The sequence below is a fragment of the Thermochaetoides thermophila genome, assembly GCF_000221225.1.
Source record: "Thermochaetoides thermophila DSM 1495 unplaced genomic scaffold scf7180000011818, whole genome shotgun sequence".
In the NCBI taxonomy this organism is placed as follows: domain Eukaryota; kingdom Fungi; phylum Ascomycota; class Sordariomycetes; order Sordariales; family Chaetomiaceae; genus Thermochaetoides; species Thermochaetoides thermophila.
Window position 1 is genome coordinate 1,816,002 of NW_006383034.1, and position 22,533 is coordinate 1,838,534.

A 22,533-nucleotide genomic window follows, 5' to 3' on the forward strand; every position below is an offset into this window, starting at 1 on the left:
AAATCCGCAGGGGATTCAACTGCTCACTATTCCCTCCGTGGATCGCCTAGCAATGCTCAAGTCTCATACGGGCTGTTCTTCTCTGTCACCCTGATCTGGATGCGGTCTCTTTTGGACTCGAAGAAATGGGGATTAAAAGGACCACCGGCTCAGACACGAAGTTTGGGCCCCTGCAAAGACATCAGGCTTCCAGATTAGAGGTCACGTATAGAACGTGGAGTCGATGACCGTTGCGACGCCCATGCAAGTCAACAAGCCGAAGATGCCGGGCCTGCGGAGACCGGATCCGAGACAGGCGGAACTCCGAGCCCCAGACTCAGCCGAGCTCTCCGGTCCGAGTTTCTGAAAAGATTCAATTCCAGAAGGTTAGGGTCGACAGTCGCAGTCCGGCGTCTTTGGAAGCACCATAAATGGCGGACTGACTGAACTTCCTAAGAAGGCCTTCTGGTGCCTGTCAAAAGATGCTCTTTTTTCACAAACCAAAGAATGTAAATGAGACGAATTCAATGACAAGAACAAGATGAAGCAAGATTACTTTCCACAAAAATTACACTTCGTCCATTAACTAATCAACATCTCCGCGCTCGCTTTAATGATGGTGACTCTCATTTCGATAGTTTGAAAATCTGTGCATTGAGCTGGAGACAACAGGTTTTGAAGCAAGACTGAAACCAACCACTTCTTGCGTGTTCACATTTTTGGTTGCCAGGAAGCTCTTGATGAGTTTGGCAGCGACCTATTTAACCCCTTACCACGCTATGCATGCATCTATATACTATGCGGATAGCAAATCTAATAATGGTTATTGGAAAGGGGTCCACAGGCAGCTTAGATGAGAGATCTTTGGTCAATTCAGGTCAATCTCAAAAAGTTCGATGAGAACAGTGCACACATAATATACTTGAAGCTTCATTCCCTTGAACACATGCTTATCGCGTGTCTGTTTATGTCATTTTATCAGAAACATCGCCATGCCCTTGAGTCTCAGTTTATGCATATTCCAGCATGCTCTATGCATGTATCCTGCATTTTCCCGCATTGAGTGCGTGGGTCTTGCTGCATCTGACGTCGATGCCTGCCGGCCGTTGCCTGCCAATCATGGCCTGTGGGTCCAGGGTCTTCCAGACAGCAGCATCCGCCCTTCCCTTCCCTTCGCTCCTTACGGCGAGGGAGGTTTTGCTTTTTACTTCGTGTCATGTGGAAGCCATAGCAACTGGAAAAGGGGCTGATGATGGGCCGTTTTTGCATACTATACTGCCAGTACTAGTCACCGGCGCTCAATAACGCTTCTTCTTCCCCGCTGCAAAAGCTGGGAGACCAGTAGGTTGGGAATTGGTGTCTCTCCGCTGTTCGGCTTGTGATCCAGCCAATCGATTCAAGACAACGGGACGGCTGAGATCTGCCAATACCAGCCCTGGTCTTTCTGCTCAGCCTCATCCCCCACTCGTCCGCCGACTGCCTCTCTCTTCCTCCGCTCTTCGGTTGGTGTCCCAACTTATGAAACGCGTTTGTGGAAAACAACAGCCGTGGAAGAGAGGGATCTATTCTCACTAGTGCTCTTCTTGCAACTTGCTTATCTCCCAGACCCCACCACTAGCTGGGAGCTGTACAACTATCGAGCATACTAGTATCAGCAACCACAACTTGCGCCATCACATCCGCTTGCTTTTCGTCTCACGGATCGCCTTCGTCGCCCCAGTCAGACGCCATTCTGTCACGGGTCTGGCTGTTGTCCAGGCGTAACATAACACCCGACAACAAAGACAGCCCGATTAGCCCCGTCTGCTTCAAACCGACATCATGTTTGTCGACCATTCGTGGCCCGACCCGCAGCGCTCGGGCAAGCGGTGTAGGGAAGACGATGTCGATGAGCTGACTTTCGCCCCGGGGAGTACCATTGGGTTTGCGGAACATAGAAAAGTAGGCCTTCTCTTGTGCTTCTACACGGAATGAGCCCTCTGGGTCTAACACGCGTCGCAGAAACGGATCCAAACACTCCCTTTCAGGTCGGCCACGCAATGGGGCGAAGTGCCCAGTTTCCCTCCGTCAAACCCCATTTTTTCGGCAAACGGGGTTTCTACCAATATCACTCCAGTCCCCTCGAGGGATCCGGAGCCCGATCTCACCATGTACGCCGATGAACCAGAACTACCTTCGCAGCGCCCGGCAACCCCCAGCGACATGAGGGACTGCGATGTCGACATGATGGAGATGTCCAGTCCCAGTGCGAGCCAGGGCCAGCCTCAGCCCACAATGGCGGCTCCTCAGCCTTTCCCCAGCATAATGGGCCGTATACCGACACCGATCACCTGCAGCTTCGCGGCTCAAGTACGGGGCCAGAATCGCAACGGAGTATTCGGGGTAATGGCTAGCCACGGAGACGCCCTGGCAACAACGCCTGAGGAACCCAACCCCGCCATGTTTGCCAATGATGTGGGGCCGTTTGGCAACGCGGCCACAATGCGACAGGTCATGGCCGACTGGAACATGGTCCAAGAGAACCGCCGACTCCCCTCACCGATTAGTGAAAGCGGCGCCGAGGACTGTTTGCCCAGTCCACAGATGCCGCTGGACCAGCAACAACCCTCACGAGCCAGCGGCGGTAGTAGCTTAGACCATCTAACCCACGACCATCCCTTAATCGCGAGCCTCCCCCCACGCGCTAGCTCCGCCATGGAAGCCCGCCGACCACACGAAGGCATGCTCTCCGAAAACAACAACCCGAACGCCAACGGCATGGACGTCGAAGGCTCCGCCGCAACGGCCACGACGGCACCGACGACCCCAACACCAACCACACCAACGCTATCTTCCCCCTCAGCAACACAATCATCTTCTTCGTTAACACCAGGCGGCATGAAAAAGGGCCACACACGCTCCAAGCATACTCTCAGCGCGTGGACGGCCCCGCAGCCCGGCATGAAGCGGACGTTCAGCATAGGGTACCGGGCGGACTGCGAGAAGTGTCGGGCCAAAGTGCCGGGGCACTTCAACCACATCATTATCTCCTAGGATGGGGGCGATGGAAGGAGGAGGAGTGTTGTCCAGGGGTCGGAGGATTGGATGTTGCTGGGACCGGTGCACCATCAGATGGGGGTTACGGTTGTGGGGAGGGGAATGATTGGAGAGGAAGGGTGTCCCCTCAAGAAGAGGAGGGGAGTGAGGGTTATGATGAGGGTGGATTAATTCTGATTGGGACATATGGGCGAAATGGAATTGATAGGAATGGGGAATCATGGGCTACTGTTTCACGAGAATGGGTGATGGGATGGTCTCTTGTGATGGGTTTCTTTTCTTGACGGGAAGCATATTTGATTTCGGGTAGCATGATTGGGAAAGTCAGTAACAAGAAGGGACGAAGGTAGCAAGGAGCTACTGACTTCGATGGACGAAAAACAAGTGGGAACATGAAAAGCTAACATCACTGCGACAATAGCGTTGTCAGTCAGCGTCGTGTATACTTGCTGGTACGTGCGGTTGGCGCACTGGGGTGGGCGCAGGAGATGCTGGCATGCTTGGGTTGTAGGGAACATGGTGTGGCTTCTTCCATGTTATGCGAACCGTCATGTTGATGATGAGTGTAAGCGAATAGCGTCATAAGTAATACTACGTTTCATCGCATATCGGAGCATCCGTCTGTTTGTGAGAAGTGGATTTGGAACGAGAGTGTTGGTGACTGACACGTTCCTAGAATCAAGCTCGGAGACCCTTTGCTCCCTCGAGCATCACGATGGGGCAGCAAGGGGCATGTACAAGAACATATATTGTCATAAATAACTAGTATATACAGTGCACAGTTAGATTCCAGTGCCGTACAATCCCCCTTTTCTCCAGGGTCCCTCATGGCAAGTTGTATATGGTACAGCTGACAACCCCCTAATCTTTACCCACCTCTGCCCGACCGCTGCCCCTTTATCTCCCATACCCTCATCAAAGTTTGTTTTACAGTACATGGCAAAACACAACTGATCACTTTGGAGATGGGTTGTGTAGTTGGTTTCCCCCTCCTGGACTATTGATGATGCAACATCTGTCATCACACCAAGCCGGGACTTTATCAAACCTTGCTTATCCCAGCCCTGTGTGGCCTTGAGGGATGCTGGCTAGGTCGTAGATGGTAGCCCTGTAGCTACGCTTCTAGCCTCAAGCCAACGAGCCCGGCGACAACTTAGCCCCAACCCCTGAAGTCTTTACCAAAACCACCCCCTCTTCCCCTCCTTTTTCCCTCCCTCCGCAGCAGCAGCGGCAGCCGCCGCCGCTTCATCCGCCGCCTTCTTCGCCTGTGCCGCCTCCAGGGCCTTAGCCTGCGCGAACGCCCGCTTCTCTTCAACGGCGCGGGCAATATCGCTGTCGCGCACACCCATGTTGCTGTCCTCCTCGCTCAGCGACTCCCAGCCCAGTCGGCGCTGTGCCGGCGAGTCGTCGCCTTCCTCTTCTTTCTTAAGGTTTGAGGTGAGCCAGGCCCAGAGGCCCTTGCTTTCTTGTTCGGGTGAAGCAGAGTTGGTTGGCTGGGATTGTGTTTGGGTCTTGGAAAGAGGCCAGGAGACGGTCTCCGTAACGGTTGGCTTGACGCCACCGGTGCCGACTTTTTGTGTCGCTGCTGATGATGCTGCCGCAGCGGCGGTTTGTGTTGATTTAGAGGCGTCCTTCTCGGCGGTGTCCAGGACTTTGGGCAGGTTGAAGAAGGAGAAGCGCTCGCCGCGCTTGCGCTCCTTCTCCATTTCCTCCTCGACGAGTTTGATCTGGTCCTCGGTGGCGGTGCCCTTGATGTAGGCGAGACGGGCGGCGGCCAGCTCCTCGGCCTCGATTTTCATCTGGGCCTCGACCCACTCGCGCTGCCGCTTCTTGTTGTAGGTGATCATGTCATAAGCCGTGTAGGCCGTTGCGATACCGGCGATCACTGACGCAAGCACGTCGTCAGCGCCCAGACCTCTCACCTCACACAGGAGGGAACCAGAAACCAGAGCTAGAAGTGCCCGCCCAACTCACTCACCTGTGAAGCCGACCAAGCTATAGACGGTGACGCGGTGGGCCGTGTCGAACATGCGTCTGCCCATGTCGATTATTCTGTCGACCTTGGACACCTGGGCCTGCCGGGCCCGGAGGTGGGCTGCGCGTAAACGGGCTACCTTCTGCTCTGGCGTTTCGTTGAAGGGAGGAGGGGCGGCGGCGGCGGCGGCGGCAGCTGAGGCAGAGGCAGCAGAAGGAGCAGCGGCGGGTGATGTGCGAGGGGGAGCGAAGCGGGAAGCCCCCGGGACAGCGCCCTTGGAGGAAGCATGGGGGGTGGTGGCCGTGAAGCGGGTAGCGTCTGAGACGCTGCGCGGGGTCGACGACGATGACGAGGGCGGCTGCTGCGGGGGCGCCATTGTTGCGAACTGGGCTGGGGTTTGGTCGGTCTAGTGAGATGGGGGACTACCCCAATTGATGCAGAATGCCAGGGCGCAGTTCCCGGCCGAGAGGCTGTTGTCAATGGATGCTGCCGTCGAGTTGCAAATCTCGACTTGGGACTTGGGAGAGCTTCCGAGCCTTTTCCGCTGCAGCTCGGGTCATCACTCTCAGATCAGCCAATGCCAAGCAAAGGTTTTTTGACCCGAGCTCACCACGCCCAAGCTCAGGACCCCACATTATGTGGCTGAACTGTGGCTGACATCAACAACGTTGTGGCGAGCACAATGGCTTTGCGTGGGGTTGCCAAGACCCAAGGCAAAACGAGACCCACTCGTCCATCTGCCTCAGGCCCCAGGCCGGATGGAAATTTTGGCTGGAGCTTGCGACATTCGCCGGGCGCCGATATCACGATCGCGGGGACGACGACGTAACTACCGCCCGTCCAGTCGCCAATTGTAACCACCCGCACAATATGCGCTGTATTCCTAGGTTACGGTCCCCCGCCGCGGCGGCCATCGTGTGCCAGTCATCCACGGCCGCCTCTGCTACCCTCCGCATCCCCGCCATCACTCCCGCCGCAGCCACCCCGGCGACGATTTCTACCCTCCTCTCCTCGACGAACCATTCCCCCTCCTGCTCTTGCCCATTGCATTCCCAGACCGCCCGCAGGTACCTCAGCACGACGCCTGCCCGCCCCGAGCATCAGCAGGAGCAGGCAGCCGCTCAAGAAGAGGAGTATGTCGAGTATCCCTCTCGGCCTCAGATCCAGACCGACCTTGTCATCCCCGGCCGCATTCGCAGCGCCCCGATCTCTGAGAAGATCACCGACGCCACCTACACACCGGCAGAGACGGCCGACGGGTTGGTTGAGATCGGTGGCCTGGACAAGTGGTGGGATGACCCGATGCATTGGGGTGGCCCTGAGGGTCCCGCGCGCGCTGTTGCTGTCGCTGCGCCTCGGTTTGGCCCCGTCCAGCGTATGACGGACCCTGCCTACCTCGAGGCGATCACGAAGCGAGCAATCATCGAGGCCATTGTGCTGGCCAAGTACTTCCACGGCAGCAACGATAAGCGCGACCAGGAGGTGCTGAGGAGGGTGTTCAACGTCTTTGGCGGCAACGACTGGCTGCTGAAGATGATGGAGATTGAGCTTGTTGCGGGCGAGGATGGAGCTGTGAAGATTAAAGATTTCCGGGACGAGCACAGCGTGCGGGATGTGATGAAGGACGCTGTGGCGAAGGCCATCAAGGCTGAGAAGGAGGGCACTGAGGTGCCACGGACAGAGGTTGTGTGGACGCCCAAGTTCAGGGCGAGCACAGCGAAGAAGATGGTTGAGTCTTGGGGCAAGGAGTGGAAGAAGGCGGAGCTGCGGGATCCCGTCGTCAAGTTCTATGTGAGTATCGACCATCTCAGGCCTCTGATAAACCAGTCTGCTGATTATGATTCCCACAGGCCGCCAAGCGCATCCAACAGCTGACAGGCCACCGCATCCCCGATGGCAAGTTGCACGGCTACAAGACCATTGAGGCCCTACTCAGGCACCTCGTCGACCCGCCTAAGGCCAAGAAACTCTTCGAAGTCGTCCAGCAGAAGGGCGTCTTCAACGAGCTACCTAACGTCAAGGTTTTCCCCAGAAGAGTCACCCCTATCGACGAGGAACAGATGGTGGGTCGCTGGAAGGTCATCGTGCGGGAGCTCAAGAAGCGCGAACTGCCCATTATCGGCCACGAGCATCTCGAGGGTCCTGTCGAGCAGAGATGGATTACCGGCAAGAACAATGGTATGGGTCGGTAAAAATTGTTCTGTGGGCATTGATGCAATGTTCTGGGACGTGTATACCCTGTGTACCATGTATAATGTAGACTTGACTGCGCTGTTCTGTGTATATGATGATTGTGATCACTTAGATGTGCAGGAGTTGATGTCCGTTGGGCTCTTCAATTTCAGGGTTAACTGTGGGCTTGGTTCATGTGACTCAGGGTTGGCTATGAGTGCGGGGTCAAGGGTCTGTTGCTTGAGCAACTCAAACTCAACTGCAGCTTCATCCCATGAACTTCCTTCACACAAGCCTGCCGTACACATCTTACTTCGCTGTTCTGGCTCGTGTGAAGACCAATATTGAGTTTCTGTATAACATTAGAATTGCCATAAAGTTCTGTTTCCCAGTAGGAGAGCGCACAAATAACTCCCTCTTCTTTATTGCCAAATGTTTGGGTTGGAAGTTGGCTGACTGAAGCGTTGATTTAGAACCCAGATGAACAACATCTGCCATGGCGTGGACTAAGGACAAAATTTCAGACCTCCTGAATGGCCGGATCAGCGTTCCTGAGGGCGAAGATGAGAAGTCATGGAGGACAGATCAGCTCAAAAATGTGCTCCAAACGGTCCAACAAGGCACTGCAGATGGCCAAGCTTCCATCATCGAGCTGCTCGCCAACGCTGCAAGAGACCGTATGGCCGCCCCTGCTCACTTAACCTGGAGCTACATGGCTAATTTCTGCTATTTCAGAGTCATGGAGGTCAGCTCTTGGAGAATCCGGACTGATTAACTTCGTCCTTGACGTCGTTTCAGCCGATGGCCCCTTGGCGCCTGATCACCCCTTGAACAAGCAAGTCCTCCGTTTCCTTGGCAATGGTTGTGCCGACAATGGTATGTATAACTCGTGATCATGCTATTATAACTTCCCCCCCCCCTCTCTCCCCCCAAAAAGTTCACCACGACTAATAGACACTCAGAGCCAAACCGTGCCATCATTGAGAAGACAGGCAAGCTACCTGCCTTTATTCTCAGGTGCCTGAAGGAGGAGTCGTTGATGCCGTTCGCGTGTATTGCTGCGCTGAACTATTGCCTCGACTATCGTAAGCTTACCAGTATCGACTATATCAGGAATATGTAATAACGTCTTTCAGTCCCGGCTCAGTCACAAATGTCGGCATATGGGTTGAGCAAGGCTCTGGTAGACATAGTATCTGGCGACCGCCTGGAATGGTGTCTGGAGGGCCCCTTGCCTTCATTATCGCATATCATGACGGTCTTGGAGTTGCTCAGCAACCAAGGTATGTCCAAGCGCCTTAAGACAATCACATATCAGGGGCTAACCTCAATCCAGACCACGAACCCTCAAAGGCCTATCCCGACACACCCTCTCAACTCCTCAAACTCGCCACTAGCGACAGATACGACGCCGACCTGGACTCCTTCATGGAAATCTGCTCTCCCGCCCTCGCCTATCTCACCAGCTCGCACTTCCAAACCCATTTCCTCTCCTCTCAAAACCTTATCCTCATTGAAGAAGCCTTCACCCAGCTTTACACCCGTTTCGACACCTCCGATATTGACGAAGACACCGCTGCCCAACTCAAACAAATTGGCGAGGCCTTCCTAACCGTCTTTGCCGACCTCTCTGCCCTTCCAGATTTCTCAACCGCCTGCTCATTGGACAGCCAGCCTGGCAGGACACTTGCAAGTTGGCTAGAATCCTCTCAACCTCCCTACCTCCAAGCAGCAGCATGCCTAGTCCTAGGCAACCTCTCACGCTCAGACGAGTCGAGCATCGCTCTTCTGCCCAAAGTTCAATCCTCTCTGGTCGGCATCCTTATCCGCATGATCCCCTCGTCCCAATCCCCAACTGATATTAGCAAGCCCACCGGCTGGTCCCCCATCCAACTTACCCACGCAGCGCTCAACTTCGCCAAGAACCTCGCCATCCCGGCAGCCAACAAACCTTCGCTCGGCGCAGCCCTCCTCGATCCTGTCCATCCAATCTTGCCCCGTCTGTGGTCCTCAACGCGCACCCAGCCCCAACTCCAATTCGCCGCCGTCTCACTCACTCGCCTGCTGCTGGTCAACTGCCCTTCTAACGTCACTCTCCTCTGCACCCCGTTAGAGGCCAATAACAACAACGGACCCAGCACCCTTGCCTTGTTGGTTAGCGCCTCAACCTCGGCCGACGCAGACCCAATTAAACATGAAGTGTCTCGCGCCGTGGCGACGGTTTGTCGGGCTCTGCACTCTCCCAACACAAACACTACTTCTCCAGTCCTCAACCCCTCTTGGAACTGGGGGGCGTCAGACGCGCCATCCCCGCTTGCAGCGTTCTACACTACTCATAGTGCTCACATCGTAAATGCTCTACGTCACCCGCTGATGCAAACACGTTTCCCTGCTCTCAGGGCAGATGTGATTTTCACATTGGCACTCATGACCCGATCCTCGGAAGAGGGGGCGAAGGTTGCGTTGAGGGTGTTCTTGCCACCGAGTGAGCCGCGGGAGGGTGTGGAAATGGATGAGAAGGCAAAGAAGAAGCAGGAGAAGGAGAAGGCTGAAGCGAAGACATGCTGGCTGGCTTTGGCGGAGGTTATTCTCGGAGCAGACGAGGCTAAGAAGTTGGAGGGGTTGTTTTTGTTTGGGGATACGAGTGCTCAGGGTAGTGAAGATCGAGGTGAGGATAGTAAGAGGGAGGAGAAGGACGGCGATGTGTCAGTCATTCAGGTTGGCATGGATGGGCTGTCACTCTCACCACAGCAGATCGACATGCAGGCTCAGAAAGAGCAGCCGGCACATGCGGTCAGGATGAACCGGGAGAACGGGTTGGTATTGCTGGCGGAGCTGTTTAGAAGATTCACTGAGGAATTGGCCCTTCTCAGAAAGACGATCGAGACGCTCCTGACCAAGGGTGGCGAGTTTGTCGTCAAGGATCGCCAAGAACAGAGTTAGTTCTAGAGACATGCATGTTCCCCGTAGCATGCACAGCAGTAGCTGGAATGCAGCAGTTTGATGCAATCATAAACCCATAATTATTACCCTCAACGCCTCAATTCGGTGTGGCCATCAGTCATGCCTTTTCCTGTCCATTCATCTGCGAATGCTCTAGCGGCACATTCCTATGATGCGTGTAATCGTTCTGAGCCCTGTTCTGAGTGGGAATCCCTGAATACTACACGGCCATAGGTGAAAACCATGTTCCTCGCCCAGGCAACCAGGAAAAGCAGAAAGCAGACCAGACCAGACCAGCCAAACGAACACCCGCACCGATCCGACGCCACCAACCCGACGACCCAACTAAACCGTTTATTTCTTGTTGGCCTCGGCCTCGGCCTTCTCCTTCGCACGCTTCTCCCGGACACCAACCAGACGGGCGTCCGACCGCGCCTTCCGCAAAGCGCGGTAGGCACCGCCCTCGATACCGGCGGGGATCTCGCTCTTGGAGATCTCGGTGAAGCCGGGGGCAAGGGGCTGCTCGACGCCGAAGGAAGTGCGCAGGCTGGTAGTGGTCTCGGCGGTCTGCTGGTCCTTGGGGGTATCGGCCTTCTTGGGCTTGTTGGACTTGCGGGGGAAGAGGATGAGGCGGGCCTTGTAGTCCTTCAGGCGCTGGACATTGGCAGCGAGGCTCTCCTCAGAGAGGTTCTTGCGGCGGTGGTCGACAGCAATGCCGATGGTGGGGGCAAGGAGACGGGGAATGCCAGCAGCCTATGAAACTGGTCAGAACTGGCCTTTCCTTCGAGATAACAGGCTCCAAGAGCCGCGGAAAACAATATCGTACCTTCAGCTCCTCAAGAGTGAAGCCGCGGCCCAGACGTGTCCGGCGGTTGTACTTGACGGTGCTACACTGCAATTAGACTCCTCTTCTCCGTCTCAATCTAAAAAAAAAAAAAATCGGGGCTGACTAACGGGCAGCGGACAATCGGGCGGAGCTTGTCGACAGGGCGGGGGGCGAGGGCAGCAGCCTTCGCACGACGAGCCAGACGGCGGGTGACCTTCTTGCCGGGCTGTTTTCGATTTCCTCACGTCAGAAAATGTGTCCCAATCTCATCGGCTTGCTGCCGTTTTTGCGGAGTTACCGACCTGGTCGAAGTGGCACCGCACACGCCGCTGCCAGTGCTTGCGGAAGTCTGAAAACGTCGAGTCAGTCCTGCTGCGTTGTCTTTTGGGCTCATCGCTCTTCTTCGTCGGAGGGGCGCTGCTCACGGTTGTTCGGAATCTGCTGGTTATGCTTGATCGCCTGTATTCCGAAATCTTGTCAGAATCAACGCCTTTACAACAGCAACAATCGCATCGCCAGCGTTTCGAGCAATGTGCGACTCACCATTGTGCCGGTTGTGGATCAAGCCCCTCTGGTCCCTCTGGTTGTCGAAAAGAATCACCGGTCGTGAAGCGGAAGCAATTTGGAGGTCGCTCGGCAGGAGGAGCTCGCGCCAAATTTTTGGCAGGGCTTGGAAACCCTATGAGGGCAGTGGGGAACGCTGATTCGTCACTGTCAGTATGGTGGGGTCCAAGAACCCTGCAGGGTTCTTGGAACTAGCCAGTTGGCGGCAGCTGTCGTTCCCGCTGTCGGACTGCACACACTGTACCTTAAGGATGTCAGGAACACCAAAGGTCTCTGATGCGCTTGGCAAATTCATCTCGCTAGGAGCCCAGCTACTTGAGCACGTGTATCGACGGCTGGGTCTCACATTATCGGGACTGATTACAAGTCTTAGGCCCTTTTATGTCAAACCTCATTTTGATGCAAAAATTGTTCTGTACCTGACCCGTATTTTGGAAGTGATCTCATCGACACAACAAGCCCTCTTCTCAATCATCTTCAAAAGACGGGGTCCACAATCAGCATCGGACTTTTTGATTGGTCATGTCTCAGGAACAACCATTGAACAACACTTGAGCACACATATCATCGATCTCGTCTTCTGTTCAGTCAATTACTCACATTATTGGCATTCCAGATGCCTCTGGTGCAACCTCACCTCAGAGACAGTCTTACAGTTCCAAAGTTCTAAGCCTCAATGTCTTTAACAACCTCGCAGAAACCGATAATGAACAACCAATTATCCTAACCAAGATATCCAAATCCAATATCAACTCGTGGTAGACCCTTTCCTTAGTCTCAAAGAATCCATTTTCCTCATATCAATTTGTTCTCCCACAAACCCATTGATCAAGCCCGTTCGAGGATTACGGGAAACCCCCCCCGCAGGTACCACGCCGCTGCCCTTCCTAGACAGCCTCGACAACGCCCTCTGCACCTTGTCGTAGTCACCGAAGAACTCATGTATCCGCACGTCCATCCTCTTATCCCCCTTCTTCAGGCCATGGCCCAGAGTCACGCCCCAAACGCCGTCAACCAGGATGGCATGAGCATTTGGATCCGAATCCCTTTCCAACAGCACCGAGCACACAGGCCCTGTGTATCTGACCGGCCTGGTTGAGACATCCTTAGGGAACACCCACCGATACCCATCACCACGTCTCACCATGATGGGATGCCACGGTGTAATCATCAACCCACTGAGACTACTTCCACCCTGACCCTTCGATCCCCCAACCAAACACATAATCTCCCTTCTCAACTGGAACCTCACCACAGCAACCACCCTCCTAGGCCCCCTAGGAGTCAACACCCACATACCAGCCCTCAACCTCCCAATCCTAACCCATTTCCTCTCCCATTCGACACCAACCTCATTACCACGACACTTCCCTCCCGCCGGACGCACCACAACCGCCACCCTCGCCAGCCCTGCAAAGCACCCAGCACAAGGATTGTTATAAATGCTCATACTCGCAATCCCGCTCGTGATACCGTCGGGATCTGCCGTCCGCGGCCTGCTACCTTCCGGCGGCGGGAGCGAGTCAAAGATCTGACCCAACCTATCCCGACACGCCTTGAACAGGGGGCTCTCGCTGCCAAAGGCTTGGGGGCCAAAGTCCTTGAATGTGTTGCACACCTGTCGCGCGTAGGCACTCGCAAGAGATGGGAGGTAATGGATGCCCCAGCGGGAGTGGTACTCTTTGCGGGTGATGGCCAGGGCTATCTGGCCGGTCCAGGACGACGAGGGGCCGGAGATGAAGTCGTCTAGCGAAATGGGGGATTGAGTTTGCTCAGGGGCAGGGATGGGACCGAGAAGGTCGAGGAAGAGGGGTTTGCAGAGGGGGCTAAGGGTCAATTCAGTTGAATCTGAGGTGTTGTCTATGCTCTTGGTAGGGGGATAGACGGCGGTCTTGCGCAGGAAAGCCGCGATATCGCGGACCTTCTGGGCCTGATCGTCGGCTCCTTCGAGCGAAAACCCTAAGGGATTATGCTCCAGCTCGGCATTGAGCGGGAACAGAGACCCGAGGAAGCTGATGAGCGCCGACCGGGATATATGGTAAGCGATCTCGTTCGGCTCCAGCGACAAGGTGTGTTTTTCTAGAATGTTTTTCTGCGTAGACTCCGAGAAGATGGTCGAAGTGAACTGCTGCCACTGCAGCTCTACGGTCACAATGGGAGCCTGGCCGGTCGCCTCAGCATGCTTGTGCAGTAAGGCTGCGCCCTGGGCTTCGCCGCCGTAGCGCAGGTAGATATCTTTCGATTGGCCGTACTGGATGTTGCCCAGGCTGATGGTCAGCTGAGACAAGCAATCGGGGACGTCACCGCCGAGTGTAACCGGCGGCTGCTTGTCGACTGCTTCGCCCGTCGTCTCCTCCAGTTGCAAATAGGTTGGGTAGGTTATATGCAACTTGGCGTTGTTGGCGACGGTTGATTGGAGATTGGCTACGGCGTGGATGAATGCGGTGCCCTTTTCGCTGTTAATACTACGTGCGACGGGAGAGAAAAGATCAAAAATTTACAGTTATTCATGGGGGATGGTGCTTACAATCATGCCCGCATCGGGAATAAAAGAGTAGTTACCGCCACCAAATTCGGCCAGGGACTTCAACAGCCCAGATCGAAGGTAATAACCAAACCCAAACGTATGGATAGTTGCGGGGAGAGCTCCCATAGATTGCAGCTTCGGGATGTACCCCTGAGGAGGACACATGTGGTTCGGTTGACCGTCGGTGAGGACAAGAACCACTGGCAACCTACCGCTGTGTTTCGGCTTTCCCTCTTCATCCCTGAACAGGTTGAGACTGTCGCGAAGCCCATGCCACAGGTTCGTCATGTCTAGTGGGACCATCTCCTTGATCTTCTTGAGCGTGGCACTCTTGTTCTCCGGCGTCATGTGTGTAAGGGGTTGGAGAACCTGCAGAATTTGACGGTATAAATCATATCCGTAACATTAACGTTGAGAAAGAGTGCTCATACCTTGCTCTGAGAAGCAAATGTCACGATGCCCAATCGATCCTTTCCATCGAGCGTTTCGATAATGGTCCTGGAAGCATGCTTGACCAAGTCCAAAATCGACAAGCCCAGGTCTTCTACGATCCCAGTTTGTGTAGCCGGGGCAGGAGCTTCGTCGTACATGCTGCCTGACACATCGATACACAAAACCAAGTCGCAGGGTGTTGCAGCAGATGGAGTACTGCCAGCAGCCGGCTCTTTGGGCGGCTGGATCTTTACGATCAATCCATCTTCGGTCGGAAGAGGATGGATTTGGACCGAGATGTTCTCCTTTGGACGTTCAGGAAGTGTCTCAGGAGGAAGATTCTTGGGTTTCTTGCTGCCGAAGCCGAGGACCATTTCTGAGTGTTTTTCGTTAAATTCTTTAAAGGAACTGGTGTCTTTCTGATGCTGATGCTTAGAAGAGTCGCTGTTGCTTTGTTCCTTAGTTCTAGAAGACTTAAACCATGGAAACTTGATCTTGAAGTAGGCCATGACGATGAGGATTCTGGTGTATATGAACAAATTGGCACAACAGGTGACTTATAGGGCGTATAAGTGATTAGCAATTACTGATCAGGCGCACCCCTGAGTCCCTTAACCTGCGGCGATGCGAAGATTTGTCCAAGGGTGCGTTGCCAATCAATTGAGTAAAATAGTCACGACACCCATGACGATGTGTATATGGTTCTTTGCCTCCCCGAAGACCTTGGTCTCTCTCATTTAGGGGTAAGCAGACAGGCTACGAACTGTCTTGTGAGATCACCTCAGCGACCCTTAGGATCGCCGTCGGAGTTGCTCGAACCAGGCGTTTTCAAAGGCATTCTCTGCGACATGCTGACCAATCAGATGCCGAGTGGCTTGTCTCGGCCGTTACTGGCAGCCGCTCGAGCAAAGTTTAGCTCGGCACACAGCCTCGTCGGTACGACGCAGATGCGACCAGTAAGATGGGGGACAAGACCCTCAGCCAGACGTCAATCTAGGAGGTCTTGATGAACCAACGTCAAAAGCCTAAGGGCTGCGCAGAGACTGCCAGTTGAGGTGGATGAGGTCGATCCAATGCGTTGGATCCTTCTGCATCCGCAGCGTAGTTACTATTATTATCCACGAGGCTCTGCATAGGGCTGAGGATCTGGCTCAAAAACCGGAGTCAAAACCATCTTCCTGCGATGAAGTCAAACCTACCCTACGGCTGATATGTTAATCCTTTCTCCGCCATATACAACCTCCATGCCATTTTCTCTCTTGGTCTGATCTCCGATGAACGCCACGACTCAGACCGCTTCATCGCCGCGGAAGACCCAAGATCACGACCATGTCAAGAAAAAGGCGCATCGCTATGCAGCCTTGGAATGGGCGTACAGAGCTCGCAGGATGCCTCTCGGACGGGGGTCTTGATAGGATCTTTCGCCTTGATGAGCCCTTTCATCGGCTCCATGGCTAACAGCAGACAACCTTGTCCGCCCGGAAGGACCTAACGGCAGAGGAAAAGAGGGTCTAAAGGATGGCAGGCAGACCTGGAGGCATCCAAGTCTCGGGGACAGAGGCATCGCGCGATCAACAAGCTAGACGGTGCTTGCCCGCGATCCGAAGCCATCGGATATAAGGTGCAAGATTTTAAATTGCGAGCCGCTCCCTCTCGGCTTAGGCGGAGGACAAGGCTCTTTCCGTTTTCGAAGAATGCGTTCGCGGGCTGCCCTCGAACGCCATGTCCGCGAAAAGGCCAACGTCCAACGGGCTGCAGGGACCTCCAGTGGTGCTGCAAGCAACCGATCATAGACCCACCGCTGCCCCATCTCCCCACTTTTTCCCCGGAAGATTCCAGTGTGACCCCCACATTTTACTGCGCGACAGACCTCCCAACCGTGAAAGCACCACGTGAAGTGCCAGGAGCAGTCATGCGGGTACTCATACCGGGAATGTGCTGCCCGCGCCAGAAGGCAAATCTTAGCAAATGCGTAAACCTCACGAGAAACGCTCTCATTGGAGACGTCAAGGGCATCTTGAAGTTTCAGCCAATGGATGACGCGCGATAGGAAAGGGGCAACCGTGCGCCCAGCTCACAAGCTTGCTTGTGTGACACTGTGCGAAGCTCTGGCCTTCATCTGGTCTTACTAGGTCAAACTGACTCGGACCTCTCACACATCTCATCCCGCGCGATCGGGACGAGATGGAGAGAGATTGGCGAATCGCCTTTTGTGAAGGGGCGCTGGGAGAGGATGACAAGACGAAAAAGCATCGGTTTCGTCGTCTAAGACCCATGTCTGAGCTCGAGATCAGACGTCGCCACTGACGCCCGACATGAGTGCATACTGCTGTGTAGGTGCAAGTGCGAGCGGGTTGTGCAGAGTGACCGACAGCCAAGATGTAAATGGCATCGTGTAATGTGTTGCACTTCGATGGGCCTATAAAGTCCCTTCATTCCCAGCTCCTGCCGGTTTTTTTTTTTGTTTCTCTTCCCACAGTTTGCCAGTGCGTAGAATCAAGCTGTCCACCGACCCTTCCTCTTTGTCCACACAACCCATCATTCCAGAGAGGACCACTGCAACCTTTCTCCCATCGCTCTTCTTCCACACTACCCCGCGTAACAACAAGCCCGTCGCGAAGTCGACGACCTCCACTCTCACTGCTACAACCTGCTTCCAACAGCCATCACAAGTAAAGACACTCATCAACCAGAATGCCGGCCTACCAGCCTCGCTGCTGCCACTGCGGTGCCATGCTGGTCATCAGCACCAGCTGCGCGTTCTGCCGCCATAAGCAGTGCACCGACTGCATCTAAGTCAACCCCCGAGAGTCTGTGTGCTCTGTGACTCGAAGAAACTTGCACGGCTTTGACTCGACCGACAAAGCCAACGATGCGCGACTCTTTGGGCATCGTGCGGCCTTGAGAAAGCAAGATGATTCATGTTGGAGGGAGTAAACTCTCATCTACCTACCGGCAGTTCATTTCGACTCGACAAGTTTCACTCTTTTCTGTTCGACGTGCGAATGCAAAACCAATCGTCCGCTGAGCAGCTATGAGCTGAATTTCTTCCTCTATTAATGAGGTCGGTCAAGCCCTTGCAAGTTCACGAATTACAACAGCACATATCAGAATTTTTTTTTTCCCTCGTAATTGTTTTACTGGGTTTCCCTTTTACGGTGTTGTATTCTATTCACAAGAACGGACTGGAACTGGGCGGGAGGTATCATGAACAACCATTTCGGAAACGGCGGCGGCGTTTTTTATGGTATGAGTATCATCACATCTGGCGTGGGAGGAATTTTCGCTGCTTTTTTTTTTCGTCGTACATGTAATGGTTCACTCATTGATACTCGGGTCTTCGAGAGGGTGGAAAGGAAACCAAGGAAGCATGAATCTGTGCATGGTTCCCTGGGAAGTCTTGCGGGAACAAGGACGACCGACGACCACTGTGGTAAATTGCAAAGTTTGCCTTAGTGATCGGTAGTGACCGTCAATACGACCAATTTACCCACTGTACAATGACTCTCCTGTCGTCATACGACTGCTTCAGATGTGGGATGGGTGTCTGAGTCTCGGAGGATGAGGAACTCTCGGCATCTCCGGATCAATCATCGGAGTGCCACACAGAATGACCATCTCGGAGATGTCGTACGGCGTCGTCGATGTGAGTGCCCCTCATTCGATGACGTCTATACATGCAGATCACGAATCATCCAACTCGCCATAACGACTTAGGTAGACAGGAAACCCATACCCATTCCTACCATCTCTGACCAAATATTTACATAAGAAACCGAAATCGATCGACACTCAATCCTACACATCCCTTACTCCCTAACAAAGACACCAGCCATACCCATCCCCGTACCAATGCACATGCTCACAACACCAACCTCACCCCCCGTCCTCCCCAGCCCATGCATCAGCGTAGCCACCATCCTGGCACCCGTCGCACCCAGCGGGTGTCCCAGCGCAATCGCACCACCATCCGGATTCACCTTGCCCTCCTCCCACGCCTTCTCCAGCCCCAGCTCCCGCACGCAGTAGATCGCTTGGCTAGCAAACGCCTCGTTGATCTCCCACCGCTGCACGTCATTCGTGCTCAACCCGAACTGGTTCAGCACCTTGGGGATCGCGAGGGCAGGTCCGATGCCCATCTCGTCAGGCTTGCAGCCGACTACCGCAGAACCGACAAACTTGCCGATGATGCTATCTGTTAGGCCGAGTTGCGCCGCCGTGCTGCGGCGCATGAGCAAAGTGGCGGCTGCGCCGTCGGAGACTTGGCTCGAGTTACCGGCTGTGCTTGCGCCTGTGGGCTTGAAGGCGGGTTTGAGCTTGGCGAGGGATTCCAGAGAAGCATTGGCCCGAATACCGTCGTCAGCGGTGACAGTGATGGTCTTGGGGTCGCCGACGGGCTTGCCCTCCTTGTCAACCTCCTGAAAGCGGGTCGTGACGGGGACGATCTCGGTGTCGAACCAACCGTTGTCGCGGGCGCGGGCAGCCCGCTTATGGGACTCGACCGCAAAAGCGTCTTGGTCCGCGCGGGACACGCCGTACCGCTCGGCAACGTTCTCCGACGTCAGGCCCATCGGCATAAGGCAGTCCAGAGCGTCCTGGTTAGGCGACTGCTTCAGCTCAGGCCAGACGTCGACGGGGATGGCGCGGGTGCCGTAGTTGCGCGTCATGGACTCCATTCCCGCACCAATGCCGACGTCGATCATCTCGGTCTTGATCTGCGCGGCTACGAGGGTAATGGCCTGTAACGACGACGCGCATGCGCGGTTGGCGGTATATAGCGACGTCGAGTTGGGGAAGCCGATGTGGTTTATGGCCATGCGGGCGGCCTTGGACCCGCCCAGCTCGTTGAGCACGACGCCGACGGCGATGTCGTCGATCTTGGCCGGGTCGAGCTGCGGGTGCTTGTCGAGGGTGGCGCGCAGGACGACGGAGAGGAGCTCCTCGGGAAAGGCGTCCTTCAGCTGGCCCTTGTAGGAGCGGCAGATGGGCGTGCGGAGAGAGGACACGATGACCACGTCGGTCGGGGCCTTGGCCAGTACGGCCTTGATGCCTCTCGGGAGGGCGCTCATTGTGATGATGTTGTGAGGAGGTGGTTAGAAGGTAGGCTGGGTTTGTGTAACGTGCCTGTCGAGGGCAGAATGGTGTTTTGTATGTGTATGTGCTGGACGTAGTAGACCGTAGACTTCGGCAGTTGATGCGGTTCCCGCTCGAATCTCAAGTGCACAACAAAAAGGGCCAACCCCTCGATTAAAACACCCACAACGCCTCAGGGGGTATCTCGAATGGCTTCAAAATGAAGAATCTCAAAAGAAACAAACAAGAGTCAAAGAAGAAAACTCGAGCAATCACCCAAAAGAAAAAAAAAGCCCACCCTCACCGGCCGGCACACGCCCATCCCCTCGGGATAACTCACGGCCGACGAAGCCGCCGGGCCACTGGGAGCTGGATCCTTGGAGGCATTGGAGTGGCATGCGGCACGCGGCATGTGTCGGCAGTGGGGGCGGGGGAAAATCACAGATCCGGAGGCGAAAGGGTGCAGCGGCATTGGGTATCGGCACCGCGTGGTCTCCACTCGAATAGTCCTTGAGGATGGGAAACTCGAAGCCGGATCCTGGGAAGTTGCATTAACATTTGTGGGATTTGGTGGTTTCTGTCCTTTCTCCACAATGCGATATCGGGGTTGGTGTGGGGGAGATGGGGAAATGGGGAAATAGAGTAGTGTCAAGTTTGCTGTTCAACACCATAGATTTTGACAAAAATGAATGCGATGATCTTGAAATCAGCAATGCTAGTGTCATAGGGTAGTAAGTCTTCTACAATACAGTAGCACTCTCATAGGCTCAGATAAAATAAGGCCCATTCACATTGCGAAAGTAGCCATAGCCTTGTGGTCATGGAACTAGCAACTGGCACCATTAATCAAAGTCCGGGGAAAAAAAATCATTCATTTTTGAGAACTCTTTCACAAGCCCAAGCCTGCTTAATCCCAGACACCCATCCAACGCCTATACTAGCCATCAAAGCAAAACGAGAGCAAAAGCAATTTTTTAAAAAAAAACACCGCAAAATGCCCGCCAACACTACCTCACAATTTCTATTCCATCACTCCCGCCCATAAATCCCCAATCCAACCCTCCTCTCCCCCGAATGCGGATGCGAGATTGGGTCCCCCCTAAGCCCACCAACCTCCCTAAGCCTCTTAGTCGGGCTCATGAGCGCCCTCTCCCTAGCATCCGCACCCCCTCCTTCTATCCCAGCGTCATGACTCAACTTCCTCTTTGCCGGACTGCTCGAAGCCAACGGCGCCGCAGCCGAAGTCGACAGACCGCTCTTATTCAGCCCGCCGAAGAGTTTCGCCTGGAGCTTCGCCCCGGAGCCGGAGGCTGTCATCGCTCCGCCTGAGGAGGTGGTAGTATTGGCGGGCGTCGGGTCGCGCGACTGGGCGACTTCATAGCTCTCGCGAGGATCGCGACGGAGCATTTCGGATGCAGCTTGGCTTGCTTGGCTTTCGTATACTTCGACGTCGTCGGCCATGGAGGCACGGCGGCGTTGGTTGGGGCTTTGGTCGACTCGTTGGTGATGGGGGTGAGGATGAGAGTGTGGAACGCCTCCGCTACTGCCTGCACCACGAGAGGCGAAGGATTGTAGGGCCTGGCGGGCTAGCTCCTGGTTATCCTCGGCTGAAATGGTGCTCTCCCTGCTCTTGCGGCGTTCACGACCTCCGCGGGGAGTAGCTGGCGTCTCGGGGATGAACCGTGCGTTGCGGTAAGCAGGCTCAGTTTGCGGAATGAGATCAACGGACGGTAGCAGCCCACCTCGACCATCACTCCGGGTCTTGGAAACAGGAGTGCTCGGAAGTGAGGACGTGGACTGCACGTTTCGTGTGTGCTTGACGCTGCTGCCCACGCGGGCGGCACCGGGCCTCTGGGACGTCGACGGCGTTGACGGAACGCTGGGGTCGTTGTTGACATTATTATTATTGTCCTGGCTGAGTGCCTGCAGCAGGACGGCGAAGCCTTCGCCGTTTTGGTGCTCCCGGTGAGTCTCCCGCTGGACAGCCGACCTAGGGGTCTGCCGGGGAGTGGCCCGGTGCTGTTGCGGACTAGCCGCCTGTTGATGGGCCCGAGAGCTGCTGACGGCGCTGTAGAACATGCCGCCAGGACTGCAGAGGATGTGAAAGTGCTCGCGGTTCTCGCGGATCCTGTTGAGCAGGATCTCGCGTTCGTCCATGAGGCTCGCAATCTCGTCTTGGTTCTGCTTGAGGATCTTCCGTGCTGCCTTAAGCTTCTTCTGAAGCAATTCTATCTCCTCCAGAGCCCGCTCATGCAACACCTTCAGCTGCAGGTACTTGACCTGTGCCGACTCGTTGGCCGCGATGAGGTCCTGGCGAGCCTGCCTGGCATATTCAGCCTTCTGCAGCACCTGAACCTCCTTCTTGGTGATTTCGTGCTCGACAGCAGCCCGCTTGCTGTCCTCCTCAGCCCGCAAGCTGAGCATATTATACTGCAGCTTGTGGTGGGCAGCCTCCATCTTATAGTGGGCGACCTCAGTCTTCAACCGAGCCTGCTCGGCCAAGCTGGCCTGCAGCATGCTGCGCAGGTCCTCGACTGACGCCTCTGCGATCTGAGCCGGGGTCGGTGCGGCAAATTCGGGAGGAATACTCTCTCTCTTGAGGCCATTGGGCGCTGTGGTCGCCGGCGGCGAGAAGATCCCAGCCCGCTGCGAGCTAAGGTATGTCATAGTATTTGCGGGAGCAGCTTGTCCGGTCATTCCAGCGATCTGAGAAGACGGCGGCGGGGTCTGGGAGGACGACAAGACAGATGCGGCACGCGCAGCGATGGCAGGAGCTGCAGCGGGGTTTTCTTGAGGCTCGGACTTGAAGGCAGAGGGGTGATGGTCGAGCGGGGAGTTAGGGGCTTCGGTGGGGGGGATGCTCTGTTGCGATGAGGAAACGACGGATATGTCGTCTCGCTGTGAGGAAGCAGAAGCAACCTCTACCCCCAGAGCAGCCTGCTGCTCCTCGTCAGGGATGCTGCGGGCCACCTGGGCCGACTGTTCGGAGTCCGACGACATGGTCTG

General features: G+C 55.2%; 7 protein-coding genes across 7 annotated transcripts; 2 read left to right on the forward strand and 5 right to left on the reverse strand.

Moving 5' to 3' along the window:
• Nucleotides 1-1,800: 1,800 nt before the first annotated feature.
• On the forward strand, nt 1,801-3,012 carry CTHT_0044970 (uncharacterized protein; the record flags this gene model as incomplete). Its single annotated transcript, XM_006694822.1, has 2 exons — nt 1,801-1,920; nt 1,981-3,012. 2 exons carry the CDS (start codon nt 1,801-1,803, stop codon nt 3,010-3,012), a joined length of 1,152 nt encoding a protein of 383 aa, XP_006694885.1.
• Nucleotides 3,013-4,190: 1,178 nt separating this feature from the next.
• CTHT_0044980 (uncharacterized protein) lies at nt 4,191-5,366 on the reverse strand (the record flags this gene model as incomplete). The annotated part of the gene is made up of 2 exons (XM_006694823.1): nt 4,191-4,900; nt 4,994-5,366. 2 exons carry the CDS (start codon nt 5,364-5,366, stop codon nt 4,191-4,193), a joined length of 1,083 nt encoding a protein of 360 aa, XP_006694886.1.
• Nucleotides 5,367-5,860: 494 nt separating this feature from the next.
• On the forward strand, nt 5,861-10,105 carry CTHT_0044990 (uncharacterized protein; the record flags this gene model as incomplete). The annotated part of the gene is made up of 7 exons (XM_006694824.1): nt 5,861-6,781; nt 6,841-7,168; nt 7,687-7,839; nt 7,898-8,038; nt 8,125-8,247; nt 8,299-8,445; nt 8,499-10,105. 7 exons carry the CDS (start codon nt 5,861-5,863, stop codon nt 10,103-10,105), a joined length of 3,420 nt encoding a protein of 1,139 aa, XP_006694887.1.
• A 354-nt stretch (nt 10,106-10,459) lies between these two features.
• Nucleotides 10,460-11,477, reverse strand: CTHT_0045000 (60S ribosomal protein eL13; the record flags this gene model as incomplete). Its single annotated transcript, XM_006694825.1, has 6 exons — nt 10,460-10,858; nt 10,932-10,992; nt 11,060-11,157; nt 11,234-11,280; nt 11,357-11,390; nt 11,475-11,477. The coding sequence occupies 6 exons, from the start codon at nt 11,475-11,477 to the stop codon at nt 10,460-10,462; spliced, it is 642 nt and encodes a 213-aa protein (XP_006694888.1).
• Nucleotides 11,478-12,243: 766 nt separating this feature from the next.
• Nucleotides 12,244-14,828, reverse strand: CTHT_0045010 (uncharacterized protein; the record flags this gene model as incomplete). The annotated part of the gene is made up of 3 exons (XM_006694826.1): nt 12,244-13,944; nt 14,023-14,391; nt 14,454-14,828. The coding sequence occupies 3 exons, from the start codon at nt 14,826-14,828 to the stop codon at nt 12,244-12,246; spliced, it is 2,445 nt and encodes an 814-aa protein (XP_006694889.1).
• A 3,435-nt stretch (nt 14,829-18,263) lies between these two features.
• On the reverse strand, nt 18,264-19,523 carry CTHT_0045020 (3-ketoacyl-CoA thiolase-like protein; the record flags this gene model as incomplete). Its single annotated transcript, XM_006694827.1, has 1 exon — nt 18,264-19,523. The coding sequence occupies one exon, from the start codon at nt 19,521-19,523 to the stop codon at nt 18,264-18,266; it is 1,260 nt and encodes a 419-aa protein (XP_006694890.1).
• Nucleotides 19,524-20,556: 1,033 nt separating this feature from the next.
• CTHT_0045030 (3-ketoacyl-CoA thiolase-like protein) lies at nt 20,557-22,527 on the reverse strand (the record flags this gene model as incomplete). Its single annotated transcript, XM_006694828.1, has 1 exon — nt 20,557-22,527. The coding sequence occupies one exon, from the start codon at nt 22,525-22,527 to the stop codon at nt 20,557-20,559; it is 1,971 nt and encodes a 656-aa protein (XP_006694891.1).
• Between the last annotated feature and the right edge of the window lie 6 nt (nt 22,528-22,533).